This window comes from Colletes latitarsis, chromosome 2 (assembly GCF_051014445.1).
Source record: "Colletes latitarsis isolate SP2378_abdomen chromosome 2, iyColLati1, whole genome shotgun sequence".
NCBI lineage: Eukaryota > Metazoa > Arthropoda > Insecta > Hymenoptera > Colletidae > Colletes > Colletes latitarsis.
Window position 1 is genome coordinate 17331401 of NC_135135.1, and position 17275 is coordinate 17348675.

At 37.5% G+C, this 17275-nt stretch overlaps 1 protein-coding gene across 6 annotated transcripts in view; it reads left to right on the top strand.

The window, feature by feature from the left end:
• The window catches only part of LOC143349194 (putative G-protein coupled receptor CG31760), a 34349-nt gene extending 17111 nt beyond the window's left edge, over positions 1–17238 (top strand). The window contains exons 5-19 of one of the 6 annotated variants that reach the window (XM_076780258.1): positions 1434–1668; positions 4433–4567; positions 5104–5254; positions 5627–5759; positions 5835–5967; positions 6939–7092; positions 7172–7281; positions 7438–7652; positions 8726–8864; positions 8943–9048; positions 9205–9348; positions 9433–9615; positions 9965–10381; positions 10566–10611; positions 11092–17238. In XM_076780258.1, the coding sequence (XP_076636373.1) occupies positions 1434–1668; positions 4433–4567; positions 5104–5254; positions 5627–5759; positions 5835–5967; positions 6939–7092; positions 7172–7281; positions 7438–7652; positions 8726–8864; positions 8943–9048; positions 9205–9348; positions 9433–9615; positions 9965–10360 (2234 nt within the window). In that variant the 3' untranslated portion in view covers positions 10361–10381; positions 10566–10611; positions 11092–17238. Of the gene's footprint in view, positions 1–1433; positions 1669–4432; positions 4568–5103; positions 5255–5626; positions 5760–5834; positions 5968–6938; positions 7093–7171; positions 7282–7437; positions 7653–8725; positions 8865–8942; positions 9049–9204; positions 9349–9432; positions 9616–9952; positions 10382–10565; positions 10612–11091 lie in introns of those variants that run through there. The other 5 variants (XM_076780277.1, XM_076780292.1, XM_076780285.1 and 2 more) reach the window with 5 other exon arrangements.
• Positions 17239–17275: the final 37 nt, after the last annotated feature.

The following is a 17275-nucleotide window of genomic DNA, read 5'->3' on the forward strand; positions in this document are numbered from 1 at the left end:
GTTAATCTGACACTTTTTCCGTGCGAGCAACATGTGCCATACTCGCCTATCCTGAGCGAATGTATCGCGAGCACCGTGCTCGCCAAATAATTTACATATCACGGTTCTTTCCTGCACCTGTTGCACGCTAATCCGTGCCAAAGTTTTACCTTTTTTCTAATTTATTCGGGTCACTACGTCTTGCACTTAACTAAAATACATATTAATTTTCAATCCGCCGTTTTAAAACGCCCCCAGCAACGCGTTCCAACGTCGGCCAAAACATACGAGACGAGGCTTTCTCGCTTCAGATTTACTTTGTGTAAAATTTTTTACCGACCATTCAGAGAAAGTTTATTGGTTTAATTATCCGTAGGAAAATGGTAAAAATGATGTTCATTAACGTCAAGAACGACAAAAGATTCCCTGAGACACTTAAGGTGCTCGAGTTAAGCAAAAGACAGCCTTTAAAACTCCACGCGAGACAAAGATCGTGAATAAATTACTTATCCCTGCATTATTACGCTCTTCTACGGAAGCTCAACGTTTCGCGATTCTTTCTTTCGGAAATTTCCCCTGTACTTTTCGAAAAGTCGTCGCGGGGAATGACAAACGGTGCTCGAAAATGGCAGAAATCTTCTTCGATGTTATCGAATTCACGTTCGTTCCGCGGCAATCCGCTGAGCAGACGTAAAATCGATTTTACCAATAATCTGCGCGCGATGACGAACCACATTGTCAACAGTCCAATTTGTACAGGGCCTGGTATATCATCGCCTAACCGAATTCCATCGGCTGAAATGGTAACGAGAATATGCGCGCCATAGGGACGCATCGATCGTAGTTGCACAGCTTGGCAGTTACACGTGCAGCCTAATATTGCAAACGGCCCGTAAATTGTTCCAAACGCGCGCCAACGAATGAATCTCCTCGACGAACGGTTCGACTCTAAACAAATCCATTTACAAAGCAGACAACGTTTATTCGACGGTTTAAAAATACATAAGCGTTACTAGCTCATCCAAATGTTTAACACCAAAACCCTCAAATTGTCTACGAAAACGATACTCTTTTTTTGGACAATTGGACAAAAATGGCGTCGTCCCCGAATCATGTACGATACGTTGTTGTACGCGATGACGGATTTACGGACACTCGTTGCGCATATTTTTATTATAATTCGCTACGTTGACAGTTGCATTAAAATGCAGTTTTTCTTTTAATTAGAGAATACATCCATATCATCACATCAATTCAATTCAACATAAATTGCTAACAAATAATATTCATGAGTCCTATAACGTTAAGTTTAGAATCTGAATGCGTCAAATTAACGAGTACCGTAAAGTTAGTGTTAATAACGTTCTCTGTCGATCGACGTACGATTTTTTAAAGCTATTTGATTTGTAAAATGTTTAGAGATTGAAAAGTGGCTTATATGGGACATTGGTTAGTGTTTTTAGACGCTTTGGCGAAGTCTCTGCTGATGTCGGTGAACGACGCCGTGGAGACGAGGGTGATCGCGCTGAACATGTCCACGGGGACTGTGATCAACGCGGTTCGGTTGGAAAGAAGCCCAGGCAGCGTCGGTGAACCCTCAAAGGTCGAGAGCCACGCGCTCCAGCCAGGATCTACACCTGATCCAACTTTACCGTGGTTCGAGAATGCGGGTGCCACCACGGGGTTAAGGTTCGATTAATCTGTCACGTCGTTTCCAACATCCGATGCACATCGGTGTGTTAAATGCACCCTCTCATAATATTCTGCATGCGCCACATCTTTCGAGCTACCTCGAGGAAGGGACTCATTACGTCCAATACTATGATCGATTCGAAAAGTTACTGATTCTTCGGAGAAATGCAGGACAAATTCGAATTTCGATATCTGTTTGTTCGACGTTTAAAAAATCGACGAAACATCGTCTCTTTTTAATGTACAATGGTATCAGAGACGATTACAGAGTTTTGTGTGTTTATTAAAGATTCGTATTTTTCGAGATTTCTTCGATAAATATATTTTGTCAGTAGAGAATCGCGAAACGACGTTAACAGAAATTTTTGCAGAATTTAATATTTCTCGTCTGCATGGTAATAATTTGAAGCATGTTGCAATGTTGGCAAAGATATCGTGTTTTTTACGTTACTGCAAATAAAACAGAGAACTAGAAGGAAATCTATTATCTTCGGTATTTTTAACTATTGGTATCGTATAAAATAACAATAGCGGAATAATATAAAATGCTTCTGTACCTAAAAAATAATTACCCATGCATCGTTAGAAACGCTGGGTAATGAGTAAAATAAATATCGAAACTGTCGTGGAAAGTTACTATAAACCAGGTCTCGTACTTTTAGTCGGGTTTTATTAATAAATGGTTACACATTCGCACGTTGCTTTTTAAACGACAACCACCTGCACGCACGCATACGTACTATAGTTAGGACAAAATCAATTCATCGCTCGAAGTCACTAAAGCAGTGGTTTCCAAACTATACAAGATTTCCAATGTACGTAGAAAACAGCATCTATGACGATTTTCTTTTGTTTTATAATATTATAAACAGTGGCCCACACAAGACAAAATACCTGAACGATATTCTTACTATTAATTTTACCAGTAATAATAAAAAAATATATTGTATTTGTCATTGTAAATACAAAATTTCCGTCTGTATGTTTACGTAGTGATTTATTTTAAGTTTTATTAATCAATGTACTCAAATTACATTATAAATTATTCACGTAAGTTTGTATCTAAACTTTCTTTATTATCGTTGTGTTTCCTGATTTCTTTTATAATCTGACATTAATCACTCTTGATATATTTTTCTTTTTTAGGTATTGTGATCATCAGTCGTCTGTTTTTTCACAAACGTGTAGATTGTTGCCCCCTATCTTTTGAACGCAAAAATACGGTGCATGTTTGGCGCGATTCACAGTGGGGGAAATAGCCTTGAGCGATCAATTGAGTTTTATCCGACTGTATGAAACACCTTTCTGTTCTGCACATCACCCTTCATACATGATTTTTGTTTTCCCTTCCCGGTAAAAAGACGTTTTCTACATGGTGGATGATTAACCCTTTCGCTACTTAATTAATCAGAGGTTAAGCCTTTGTGCAGAATCATTCTAAAAAATTTATTTCTTAGTAAAGCTTAAAGAATTAAAAAATTCGAAAAGTTTATATACCTGGTATTTTCTTTAATTCGAGCATCGTGTTTGATATTTTTATTTTCGATTAAACGATATATTTACTACTTGCTATTATTATTTTAACGAAACGCATTAATTGCTGTTTTCGTTTAAACAGACGCGATATCTCTTCGAAGTAGATTTCCTATAACTTTCGTTGAAGCATAGCAACGACCTCGAGCATTTTTACCGGGAGGAGAGCATTTTTTAGGCGCTCCACGATCATTCATCATCCTTCATCATCCCGTACGAGCGTCAAGTCATAGAAACTCGATTCGCGAAAATGCAGAAACGATACGCGATTTCAGGTTTGGCCCTCAAATTCGACGGAAAAGTCGCGGTCATTCTGAACGTCGTCACGTCTGAATGTTTCGAAGTTCGAGGATTTACAACAACGTTACTAACAATCAAAATAGAGTCGAATTGTTATTTAACTTTAATCTTAATCAACATTACATCTGTTTGTCTTAGAAAAAATAAGACAGTAATTAATCTTAACAGAGTACTCGCGTGTCACCGTGACAATTACGCTAGTAAATAATCGTAAATCATCGTGTTGGATAATCACGATCGAGAAAGTCAGCAACAAAGTGTTCTACGCACGGAACATGAACATGATTTTCAGTTTGAAAGGGGATATAAACGCTTAAACAGACATCCGCGATAATCAATACGCTATCGGTGTACCCTTAGAAGCTTTTTAATATACATATATCAACGTACATGTGAGAATATTTATAGCGTGCATCGTAGAACTGTCGAATACGCTCTAGAACAATTATTCCGGCCACGAATACGTAAAATTTAAACAGCGCAGACGAGCTCTGATCAACTATTAATATTTATTAAAACGAATAAGAAATCTCGCCACATTTTAGGCGTGATATATTTTAAATTTGGACGAGAAATGCCTAAATCTAAGGTCGAAACGTTTATTACAAGTTCTAATATGCTTCGTACACGGTGGTCTACCAACTCGAGCTTTAATTTTAATCAAACTGCAGGGAATTAATACGTTCGCGTTAATATGTGGCACGTGCTATTTAACGGAGAGTTAAATCCTCGAACGTGGATGCATTCAGACGATAATTGCAAACGCGTTGGAAATTCGATTAATTTTCGTCTATCGAATGACCGTGAAGTGCCACAGGACCACGAAATTTAAGGGAAGGCAACTTATATTGATGGTTGCACGAATCTCGTGTGCGCCAAAAGGTCGAAGTTTCTATGGCGGTTTTGTGGCGTTTGCGTGTTATCTCAGGTCACCGAAATTCATGCAGTCACCGGCGATTGAATCCTACAGGGGTTGGTGGACCATCCCGTATTTCTCTTGCAAAAGTCACCGCTGGTTGATCTCCTACAGCGTTAATATACTACCACTGGACTCACGACACGGGTTTGTAAACATTCTATTTACCATAAATTAAAATAATACGATTCGTCTGCTTTCTGATCGCATCCTGGTAGCAAACTTCCGTTTATTAAATACTTTTAGGAAAATGTATTTACTAGGGATTAATAAAATTACTCTTTGCCGTTATTCGTTTAAGCAACGAACTTCCGATAAACTTCGATATTTTATCGCTCCTGGCTGAGAAGTTAGGTGAATTTTCCTTTTCCTATATTCCCCGCCAAATGGCCGTTGTTAATACCTTTAGTTCGTTACTGAAAGTTCGACTCGCAAACTCCAAAGCCAGGGTAAAATTTAACTGCGTTTAAAGCAAGCTTCACCGACGAATCCATCAGCGTCGCCCTGACCTAAACGCTAACTTTTACTTTTTGTTAACCTTCTCGCTCGGTGTTCCAAAACGGGGAATCGTTAACTTGAAAATTCGAACCAATGCAAATAGCGAAGGAAAAGTATACATCGAACAGTAGTGTATTTTGTGGTTTCGTTATGACAAATGGTAATAAGATTGCAATTTGTTGAAGGGTTCGAGAATTTTTGAGCGTGGACATCGACATAAGCGGATTAGAAGTGAACCAGTGCGACGTATCGTCGCAAGATACTGACAATGAAGCGCTAAACAATCAGATAGCATCATTTAAAGGGACTCACAAGTGTCATAACGACACTACACAGGTAACTATTGCACAGGAAATTCCTAAAGGAACTAATTCCAATACTCAAAGTTAAACTCTAAAACGAGCACCTGGACAAACTTTATTCGAAGCAAAAATACAAAATAACTATAATATTTCAAAATAAATTCAAACAATAGTCGCTTCAAACGAGCTTGGGAATAATAAAATAGTATTATCGTTTACATAACCACTATTTATTCATTACTCTTCCTTTCTTAGTTTTTCTAGGGTCATATATTAATTTCAGAATCCGTATAATTTGCATTACGTTTATTACACAGCCTCCTAAGCTTCCTAAGCCTCGACTGTATGGATCATGCATATTTAAACGGTTCAAATGGTTTTGGTACGATTTTGGTATGGTTTTCAGTGCGAATATCAAAGTCCATATAATGTCGGTGTCGGTGGTAGATGGGCAAAGGGTGCATATGTATGTAAATGTCGAAAGGGCTATTACAGCACGAGTCAACATCGATCTGGTTTTGATGGGATTCTCGTTGAAGGTCAGTGGCGAACATTCTGCTATGGGAATTACATTTTTGACGTGCTCTAACTCACACAGGGCGTAAATGTTTCAGCCGCCTGGAAAGAAATGCAAGAAAACGTAAGCGATTCTTACGCAAAGGTGTTTCATTGCTTGCGTTGCGCACCTGGCTGCGCTAAGTGCAAAGGACCCGAGCCTTGCTTGGCCACGTACAACTGGCCGTTCAGGTACGAGTGAAATGGAGAAATATTTTTTAATCGTTCTAAATATTTCCTATTTGCTACATTTATCTACTGCGAATGTGAAAGATTCGAGTATCTCGCACAGTTGAAATTTAACCCTTTGCACTTGGTTGTTCCCTGTGTGGGAACATTTTTTTAGCAAACGATGTATTGTACGAAAAAGTAAATAAATAAATGGAAAATGTGCCCGAGTATACGTAAGAGAAAATCAACTGGTGGGTACGTAAGCTTTCATGCTTCTTTGTAACAAAATAAAATTCTGGAAAAAGTTCTTCGTTTATGTAACGTAATACTTATGCGTTCAAATTGAAAAAAATGACCAATTATTTTAGTGTTACTTACTCTTTTCGAAGATTGTTTCAAACGTTATCGTATAAAAGAGAAATATAAAGCGTAAAAGGTTTTTTCTTTTTTCATAAATATGTTCTATAAGATTGTAAAGCAAATATCAATCGAATAAAATAATCGTTTCCAATGGTATACTACTTAATTTGAGGTATAGTATTAGGTAATGAGAGAAAAGTATCCGAGTGCAAAAGGTTAAAAATACATTGCCTTTTAACTGAACGAAATAACTGAAGAATATTTCTTTTAATAAATAGATTTATGAATCGTCTTTTAAGGGGGAATTCTTATTAAGAAGCTGATTAATTAGGTAATTATTAAAATTTTTCTTAACGAAAAGTTTTAAACGTTTTCTTCAGTTCAATAGTCAGGATGGGTCCACAGGACCGCTTTCATCCCTCGATACGGATCCCTTGAATTCTTATTTTTGAAGACAAACGACAATAATGATCTTCCAGAAGAATATGCAAAATATATTCGTGCATTCACGTTACATTGCGTTTGTTAAATAAAATAAATACAGCCCCCTGTACAAATTTCGTTAATTTTCGAAATAAAAAAATTGTGAATTCATTGCAGACTTTGCCAACTAATCGAACCTGTGTTTTCAGAATCACCCTTCTATCGTTTTCTATTTTCTGTGTGTTCGGTACCATCATCCTCGTGGCCTATATGTATAAACACCGCAAGCTCAAAGTGTTCAAGGTTGCTTCGCCGATATTCCTGTCCATCACACTTTTAGGTTGTGCAATTATGTACCTCGAAGTACGTATAAAATTTCTTATTGCCACTTTTGCATCGAGAACAATAATATAACGAAATCGTCGTTTCATATTTCGTTTAGATGGCCGCCATATTTCCCGTATTGGATATGTACTCCTGCATCGCCACGAAATGGACGAGACACCTCGGTTTCTGCATCTCTTACACGGCGTTGTTGATGAAAACGTGGCGGTAATATTGAATTTGATATTTTCAAACTTCATATTTACGATCAACGACTCCAGTTTTAATACGCCGTCCACTGTATTGAATTTGCTATTTTTAGTTTGGACCTCGAAACATGATTTACTCAGAAATTAAAATTTAAAGAAAATTCTTTCCCCACAGAGTTTCCCTCACGTACCGTGTGAAAAGCGCGCACAAAGTAAAACTCACGGACAAACAGCTGCTGCAATGGATGGTCCCGATATTATTAGTGATGTTAATATACCTTGGCACGTGGACGTTAAGTGCACCGCCATCCGCCGAGGTGATAGCCGACAACTATGGTCTCAAGTTTTATCAATGTTCGTTCAATTGGTGGGACCATAGTTTAGCAATCGGTAATGATACTTTACAGATTACACAACGATATTAACACGAAACCTACCATGATCTGTCATCCGACCGGTTGAACAATTTATATTTTTTTTCTAAAAACCCGGAAATATGTAACAAAGATGAAAGCAGAGAATCTTCAATGTCTCAGAACAGTCTTAGAACGCGTATTAAAACTACTAAAACTTTAGACGCGTGCAGTTTCGAAACTACTAGTGTTTTATAAATAATTGAGGTATCGTTGGCAGCGGCAAAGCTTCCTCTTTAAAATGGCTTTTCGTTTTTGACGATCGGACTTTCCGTTTTCGAGATATCGCGATTTATGTAAAAGGTAATTTCTTTTAATCCGACCATCTCACTGTCCGCCGCATGTACAACAGCCTATTCACGCGTATTAAAACTACTAAAACTTTAGACGCGTGCAGTTTCGAAACTACTAGTGTTTTATTAATAATTGAGGTATCGTTGGCAGCGGCAAAGCTTCCTCTTTAAAATGGCTTTTCGTTTTTGACGATCGGACTTTCCGTTTTCGAGATATCGCAAGTTATGTAAAAGGTAATTTTTTTAATTCGACTATCTCTGTCTTCGTCTAGCGGAGTCGGACCTCCTTGTCGCACGTGCGTGGTGCTGACCTACCTCGCGTACGCGACTGTCGTGACCTAGTTTCGAGCGTAGTATTTCCAAGAATTTACTACGCGCTACTATCTACGCGCGCGAGATCAATGAACTCGCGCGAGCGCAACGATGAAACGTAAACAAACTCTATCTCCGAAACTAGCCACCGTATCGACTTGAAATTAAAATCGCTATATCTCCGGAACTAATAAAGCTATCGACTCGTACGAGCGCTCATTTTAAAGGGCATTTCATCCCCTATCCGATGACCATAACCACAATTATTATTTATGCCGTCTTCTATGTTTATTTTTACATTTACTTTGACGCTATATACCCAAAGAAGTTTCAGCATTTTCTACTGGTCATTTGACCGGTCATGGTCGGAATGGGTGTACACGAAGTGTCGGTAGGTTTCGTGTTAACGAAAGAAATCGTAATTTTAATCGACACGTTCTTACAGGAGAGATTATGTTCCTTGCGTGGGGCATCAAAGTGTGTTACAACGTCCGCAACGCAGAAAGTCTCTTCAACGAGGCCCGTTTAATAAGCTATGCAATTTACAACATAGCTGCTGTGAATATAACCATGATAGCCATTCAGTATGAATTTTCATTTTTGAAATATACATCTCCCGACGTTGAAGGTTTAAAATGTAATATTCCTTCGTTTCTTTGCAGCCTTTTCATTTTCCCTCACGCTGGGCCGGATATCAAGTATTTACTGGGCTTCCTGCGCACGCAACTTTCCACTTCCGTAACTGTGTTTCTCGTGTTCGGGCCCAAGGTAACCCATATCGCTTTAATAATTTTACTATTCAATAAAGAACACTGTTCAACCCAAAAATGATCAGTTTTCTTTATTGTTAAAATTTCAAACACACATCTGTAGGAGTCGTGTATTGTTTAAGTAAATATTCGAATATATTTTGTACGATTTTAGGTAATTCGAGTTTTACGAGGCCACGGAGATCAATGGGATAGTCGTGCTAGAGCTCGTGGCGTTACAGCGAGCTTTTCGTTAAATGGAACAGGTCTGGTACCAGAGGAGACCACAGACCTGATTCAAGAAAATGAAGAACTCAAGGTAATTAAATTATCTGCTGTTTGATTTCCCTATGATATTTATTTTAAATAAACTGGTATTCCAAATATGCTGGTGCTTCTGTAGGAGGAGATCCAGAAGCTAGCAGCGCAGATCGAATTCATGAAAATCGTTCACATGGAGATGTACAATCGTCACATAAAACCAAAAGCTGGCGGGTACTTTAGTACTCACGGCCACGGTCACGTCCATCCGTCCTCGGCGCAGAGTCCCATTGCCAAGAGTTCAACGGCCAGTTTTATATTGAAAGTATGTACCTAAGTCGCTCTAACCCAGACGCGTTTAAGGTAAATGTCCCAGTGATTGGATTCGTCCCGATGATTCGACTTTGCTGTAAATATTTATTAATATTAAGCTTTCTATAAACATAAAAAAAATAAATAATTTAAAAAGGACAACTAGCTAGGAATCCAAAGATCGCGGGTTCAAAACCCCCCCAGTGTGTGTCCAATTTTTTCCTCGATTCCTACAATATTAAAATAATTCTTTGAACAAAATAATGAAAATTTCCCGACCACTGGGACGTTTACTTAATCTTCCATGTAATCTGTTCCACGCTGAGAACATATTGAAAAATACAGTCAAGTAAATTATTGAGCAGACAGCCGTGGAGCGAGGAGCGAGCGCGGCCGCGGCTGCCGCGGTCGAGGATTCGACTTTTCCTTCTGGGAGCTTGCACAGGGCACGCAGAATGGAAATCCTGAAGGAACGGAAAGCAGAGAGGGAGAGGGAACGGGAGCGTGAACGGGAGAAGGAAAGGGACAGGGAAAAGGAGAAGGAGAAGGAGAAGGAAAGGGAAAGGGGCGAAAGGGAAAAGGAAAAGGACAAGGAAAAGCAGAAGGGGAAGGAACAAGAGAAGGAAAAGGAGCAGCAGATTGAAAAGGGGGAAGAGTCGAAGCAGGAAAAGCAGGAGGAGAAGGAGAAGGAGAAGGAAGTGGAAAAGCTAGAGAAAACGCCACAAAAAAATGCAGAACCAAGCGGAGAAAACGTCTGACTAGTACTACATAGCGAAGAGGTGAGACGATTCGTTTGCTTATTGCTTAGGCCGAAGGAAAAACCAACGTTCCCGTCGCAAAGGAATCGATTCTTTCTTCAGCCTTGCAACGATTATTTTAGAATAATATAACAGAAAAATCGTAAGTTAAGAAAACATCTGTGAAACAAACATTCATGCGGTTATCGGTTTTTATCCTTTTTAGAATCTTGGGTCTTTAAAGTGATTCTTTTCCTACTACTGATTACTGGGTACGTTATATGCATCGTTCTGAATGATTAAAGCTTCTCGTTCTAAGTAGTAGCAGTATTAACATAAATATACAGGGTGTTAAAAAATAAGTACTTAGTAGTCAATCCCTAGGCTCGAATCCTCTGGATTTCTTTTTTAGGATAGAACATGCATGTGTATACCGAACACGGAAAGAATATTTGAAAGTGTACGTCTATTCATGGATGTCGACATTCCTGTATCGAGATGGAAGGAAAACGCAGCGAATGTCTTTTACAAATGTGAAAGGAAAGTTCTGCTTTTTATTTTTGTAGGATTGATAAAGTATTGTTTTTTTCGTTTCAGTGAGTACTACAAGCCCCATAAAGCCTTAGACCCTTTCTTTCAACACCCTGTATAATACGTGATACACGAAATAATACTGAGCAATATTAACAAACAAAAGTTTGTACTTTAAATATATTTGTAATAACGATGTTTTACATTATTATCGTTCGCAGATATGGTTGTGACGAATGCAGTGCGGTAAGAAGAATGGGAAAAGCCAGAGGTGTGCAAATCGTGCGAATAAAAAGCATAAAAAGAGAAGTAAAATTAAATTTACTTTCGTAAAAGTTATACCGAGATGTCCATTACGAAGAAATGACAAGGATCGTACATACTAGCTATTGCAGTTATTATCCTGGTGATTCGCGTCGACAAAATCGTAAATTAGACATTATTTCTAACTCCTACTGGAGACAGCTTATAGTTCGTTGTTTTGCAAAATCAATTATTTTGGTACGTTACTTTTTAACGAACAATTAACTGACAGAGGAGAAGGAATTCCTAAATATAATTGTGGCGTCCGGTACGTTCAGATGAATGATTTAACGATACGTGCCATTTTTTTAATTAATTACGACGAACAAGAATAGAGAAAACCAAAGGTTACAATAGTAACTGTTATTTTACAGTACGGTTAATATATTGCTTTTCGTCGTTAAAGACACAAGTTGGGTGTTCGTTTCTTTCGTAAAAAGACGTCTAGATAAATGTTTCTAAATCCATTTGTTACGAAATTTCTATCGTTAACGCGCGAAGCTTTTTGACACAATTGTAAATAAATATTTGTCGGTGCTGTACACGGTAATATTCGAATAATGTAAAACTCCGAAGGTGATGGAGCTTTTCTCGCTCTATGTCCCGTTACTATACAGGATGAGTCAGTGTAGCTTAATCGTTTTTTATGTTACAGAACATAGTCTCCAGAAGTATATAATTCGTGCAAAGAAACGTATGGAATACTTTAGAAAATAATTTACGAGTCTTATAGTTTTCCAATACATTAATTTCAAACCTTGACTTTCTTATGCAGTGTTCGACCACTCCTGGGAAAAATTTTAATGGAAGATTCTAGAGGCCAAAATAAGACGAAAATCAAGAATACCAATTTGTTGATTGAGGCCTTGTTAAAAAGTTATTAACAAAACTATTGCTAAAAATTATTAATAAAATTTGTCCACCTATGCGAATTTTTTTCTCGAAAGTGCGTAGGATTTCGAGGGTATGTCTATTCACCAAAAATAATTATAATTGATCCCCGTAATCGAAAATAATTTTTCTAGAACGATTTGAAATTTTTTAATTTTGTCGAAAAATTTGTCCACCTACACGAATTTTTTTCTCGAAAGTGGTTAGGATTTCAGAGGTATGTTTAATCACCAAAAATTATTGTAATTGACCCCACTAGCTAAAAATAATTTTTTTAGAAGGATTTGAAATTTTTCTTTTTCGCCGAAAAATTTTCCGATCGTTATGGAACTTTAAATGTTAATAACTTTTTAACGAAGCCTCAATCAACGAATTGCTATTCTTGATTTTCGTCTTATTTTGGCCTCTAGATTCTCTCATACAAATTTTTCCCAGGGGTGGTCGAACACCCTGTATAGAATACTCTGCTTTTCTTTACAGATATTATAGCTGTTGCAAAATGGAATTAAATAACCTAAGATGTCACTACCGCGAGCAAACTTTGAACTCAAATTAATAGTATATTCAACGTTCGGTTGTTCAAATGAAATACGGTGCACAAAGCGAGCCCAAAGCAGGACTGGGACTATTGGTCGAATTTTTCTGCAGATTCAAACCTACGAATAATTCGAATATTTTGTGCACGATCGAGTGTATGAATATAACGTAGTATACAAATAGCTCCCTGGTTGCAAGTATACGAGTACTTTCTTACTCGAATAGTAATATTCGAATAACAAGTTTAGTCGTAACGTTCGAATACCCATAAAATATTCGAATAGTCCCAGCCCTAAACGAAGGCCATTTTCACCTTGGAGCGCACTAGACGATGAATTACGTTACAAATAATTTCATCCTCGAGCAATGTCTCCTGTGCATGCGTGAATCCTACGTGAACTTGCGTGGACGAATGAAAAATCATATCACAGTACGTGTAAGAATTGCAATTATCAATTATACACTTTATCGATAGCGTTACTTAACCCTTTACTTGGCAACTGTCCGAAGGCACAACAGTTGCTTCGCGACATTACGGTGGCATTCGAACGAAAGAAACATTGAAAAAAATATTTTATGCGCTCGACCACCGATCGACTCGTTACACTCACATGTGTCGAATCAAACGTGTGCTTTTTATGCTGCACCAAATCAAATTCAAGGAATTCCCCTTTCTGTACCAAATGGTACAGGAGAACTGAAAGCAAACCTGAAAGTACTCGTCCCAATTAACGCGACACGTTAGCGCGAATCCATTTACAAGTAATATTTCCGACTAAAGGGTTAAATATTGTACGTCGAATACAATCTGAAATAATCTCGAGAAACGATTGGGACGGTATCGACGTGCTGTAATCCCCGCTTTCGATCGATCCTCGTTAACCCTCGGAATAAAAATCATTTGAAAACCAGGAATTACCGTACCGACGACAGTTACGAATCAAGGGTACAAGGATTGCTTCAGCAGTGAAAATTTATTCGTATCAACGGCCATTTTCTACGCGAGAGATACTTGTTTGACTTTCTCAACGTCCCTTCCGTCGAACGACAAAGTGTTTCTACGACAATTTCCGTGATTCTTCGCTTTCTATTTTCGCCCCGATCGCGACACGAGGAACGAAACGTAATGATTTCGCCTACTTTTTACACGCCCAAATGGACAAACTTCGCGAACGACGTTCGAACTGAAAGTAAACAATGCAATTCGATCCGGATTCACACGATTCGCTTTCGATATTATTATTTACACGTACGGAGTTTATGTCGATGTAAACTAGGGGTGCGCGGTGGTAGGTGATGAGGGGAGGCATGCGACAGTTGAAAGTACATAAAGACTAAGAAAAAAAAAAAAATCGTTGTATCGCACAAAGTATCGATAAGTAACGAGCACGTAAAGCATTTTATTATATGATTGGAGCGTAAAATTAAATTGGAAATACGTCATAAAGAAACGCGCATTTTATACGACAATAAGATAAAATCTAAGATATTTTCTCGTTACTGATAATTCAAGGAGCTCACGATTCGTCATCGCCAGAACAATTCGTTGTGGGAAGCTTTCGTTCCGATCACTGAGAGATTTCGCGAACCGTCGTTTAAATAACGACGCGTCCGTTGCGAGAAATTTGTTAGGTGCTCCTGTGTGTGGCAACTTTGTACTTTTATATTGTCCAAGTTGAACGAATCGTTACTATTGTTTGGAATTAAATTGTACATAACGCGGATCGTTATAAATAATATAAAAAAAGAGACGTGCTATTCGCATAAATACACGATACGATCGAGTTTGTTTTTATACCGTCGGTTTTACGATATTTCTGAACAGATGAAACGAAATTATTATGAATTCGCGAACAAAATTGCTACACGGAGGGGTTAATTGTTAAATAATGATAAATAGTAATCATATATCATGTTAAAACGTACGCTAGAATCACGCAATGTTCAACATTATTCGTACGAGCCTGTCGAACTTAAAAACATGTATAGATCGAGAGCAACGACCGGACGATCGATCGTTGCGATCGTTGTATCGCGAATCAATTTACATACCAAACTACTCGACATCATTTTAGAAGTTCACGTTCTCGATGTGGACGTCATTACAATAGGGCGACCGATCGCGGCCAACAAATATCGCTGTCTGTGTCTAAGGTATTTATCGTATACATCGTCATTGTTAAATATGTGACTAATCGACGCGCGTAAATACGTCACCTGTAATTAAGGTAATCTCTGTCGAAGTCAATCGATATAACGGAAAGAACGTTTTTCTATTTTCCTTCGTCGTATTCTCATTTAAAATCATCTCAAAATCTCAGACGCAATTCATGACAAAGTACTTCCTTTGTTATCAAAATGATTGATATACACGGTACAGGGTGTTTAAAGTTGCCTACTTTTGACGATAGAAAAAAGTATGTTGTTTTAAAAGGACAAGTACTTTGGCAAACAATTTTTGTTAGGGACTTTTAAAATGGAACTACGGTCACGATTATTTTCATCTTATTTTAAACGAGCGTCTTGTATACGTATAATGGTATGATCGACTATTTTTCAGCAATAATTGCGAAGGAAAATGGAAAGAAAAGTCAGTGTTTGGGGATCGTCTCGATCGAGTTTGTCCCGAGATGTAGAAATAATTTGCAATGCAAATGCTAGTTGCATTTGCCCGCGAGCTCGAAGTAGTTTCACAATAGGGAAACGTTAATCGAGAGTAGCCAAGTTGTTGCTTAAGACATTTAGGATAGACTTAACGCTAAAGTTGGTCGAATCGATAAAAAGCTTCGAGCAAAGAACAAACGAATTCGAAATACAAAGTACTCAAATACTCGAATTCACTGGGACTGAAACTACTCGTAGAATTGTTCTGTATTCGAACGTTCCAACGATTCGAATACTATTCGAATACTTGACTGAAAATTGTTCGAATACCTGAATTCGAATATTTCGAATCGCGTGACGTGGACTGTAAACGAAGTTCTTTAATATGAAAAAGATAATTTCAATTAGTTTATTGCTCCTTTGATAATGCGTGATAAGATTAGTTGATTGGACCTCGTAAAGGAGCTTAATTTAAGCCATGGTGAAATATTCGAAAAATAATGTTCGAACAATTATATTTGAACATTTAAATATTCGAAGTTTATTCGTAACGTTCGAATACCTGCACAATATTCAAATAATTCTAACCCTAATTAATACGTGAATGATAAACTACAGAAACACAAAAAAGGAGAAGCTTCTTGCAAGATACTGGGTGGGCCAAGAATACATCAGACAAAGTCCTTAATTACACGCGTACTCGATGAATTTTCGAAATCGATTTTGTCGAAAACGAAGCCACGTGCAAAATAATATTATTCCACATTCTCGACTTACGAATTTTGGCCCATTCTATATAAGTACTTCGTGTATAAAATAGAGTTGGGACTACTCGAACTTTTCTATATTCGAATATTCGAACATCGAGTATACTTCGAATATCATTCAAATATTTTATAGTATAAATCATACGTAAACAGCTGTGCATACTAAATCTGTGTATGTTTATATACAACTGTATTTGTATGTATTTATATAAGCGTAGATTATTAATCGTCGTTTGGGAACAATGACAAGATGCAATATTTAACTCTGTACTAGAATTATTTTCTCAATTTGTTCTTGTTTGAATATCTTAGGCCAGGACAAATTGCATGCAGTCATTTTAAACGCAAGTTTTCATTAACAACAACCTCGTTTATAAAATTTTCCCGAGGATAATACATTGACACGTTTTTACAATTATTTACATTTTGTTAAATGTGTAATTTCATACACTTTCTTTTCAAACGACGATATTCGAATACTTAAATATAAATATCAGATGATTCGAGTAGTCTCCAGCCTTGTTTGATACTTGACGCAGAAAATGGTAAAGTTTCAAAGCAGTTGCGAGTTCATCGATTCCTCCATGAAAATGTAAGTAAAATCTAGACGATAGTAATACATTCGAAGAGGATAAAAGGTATCTGCATGAATTCAGGTAAAAAAAAGTAAGATCCTGTCCGCTAGAGTCGTTCGCAATCTATTCTTTTGTCAGCTAGAACGTTTGTTAAAGTTATCCGCGTCGTGTTCTGTGGTGTAACTATGTAAATTGCAATCAATAGACAGAAAATGGAGTGGAAGACGAGAAACAATGCTTTCGATGTTGCTGTTGTAACTCGACATAATAATGTTAGTGGAAAAAAAAGGAAACCTTTCAAAGCGAAACTGTGTCATGAAACATATATATTATATATAACCGGTTCATCGAAAGATCGCGTTCAATGATCGATTCTATAACCGACATCTCTCGAGGCCGATTTCGATCTCAGACGATCCTTCGATCGTGATTCTTTGCTAGTGGCATCGGAAGTGTCGAAACTAATTGTAAGATACGTTTTGGCATTACGTAAATCGCGATGAAGTGTATGATTATGCTGAACGGAGAAAACAATCCGCCACGTTCTCACCTGACACCTACAAAAAGTCTGTGTATAAGCGAAACCTAATTTGTAAAGATGTAATGTATATGTAATTTGTAAAGATATAATGTACAATGTAACATATAATGTCGATGAATATAATGATAACTGCGATTAACGTGAAAGAAAGGAAGGCCCTTTAATTAATTTCCAACTTTCTTTGTTT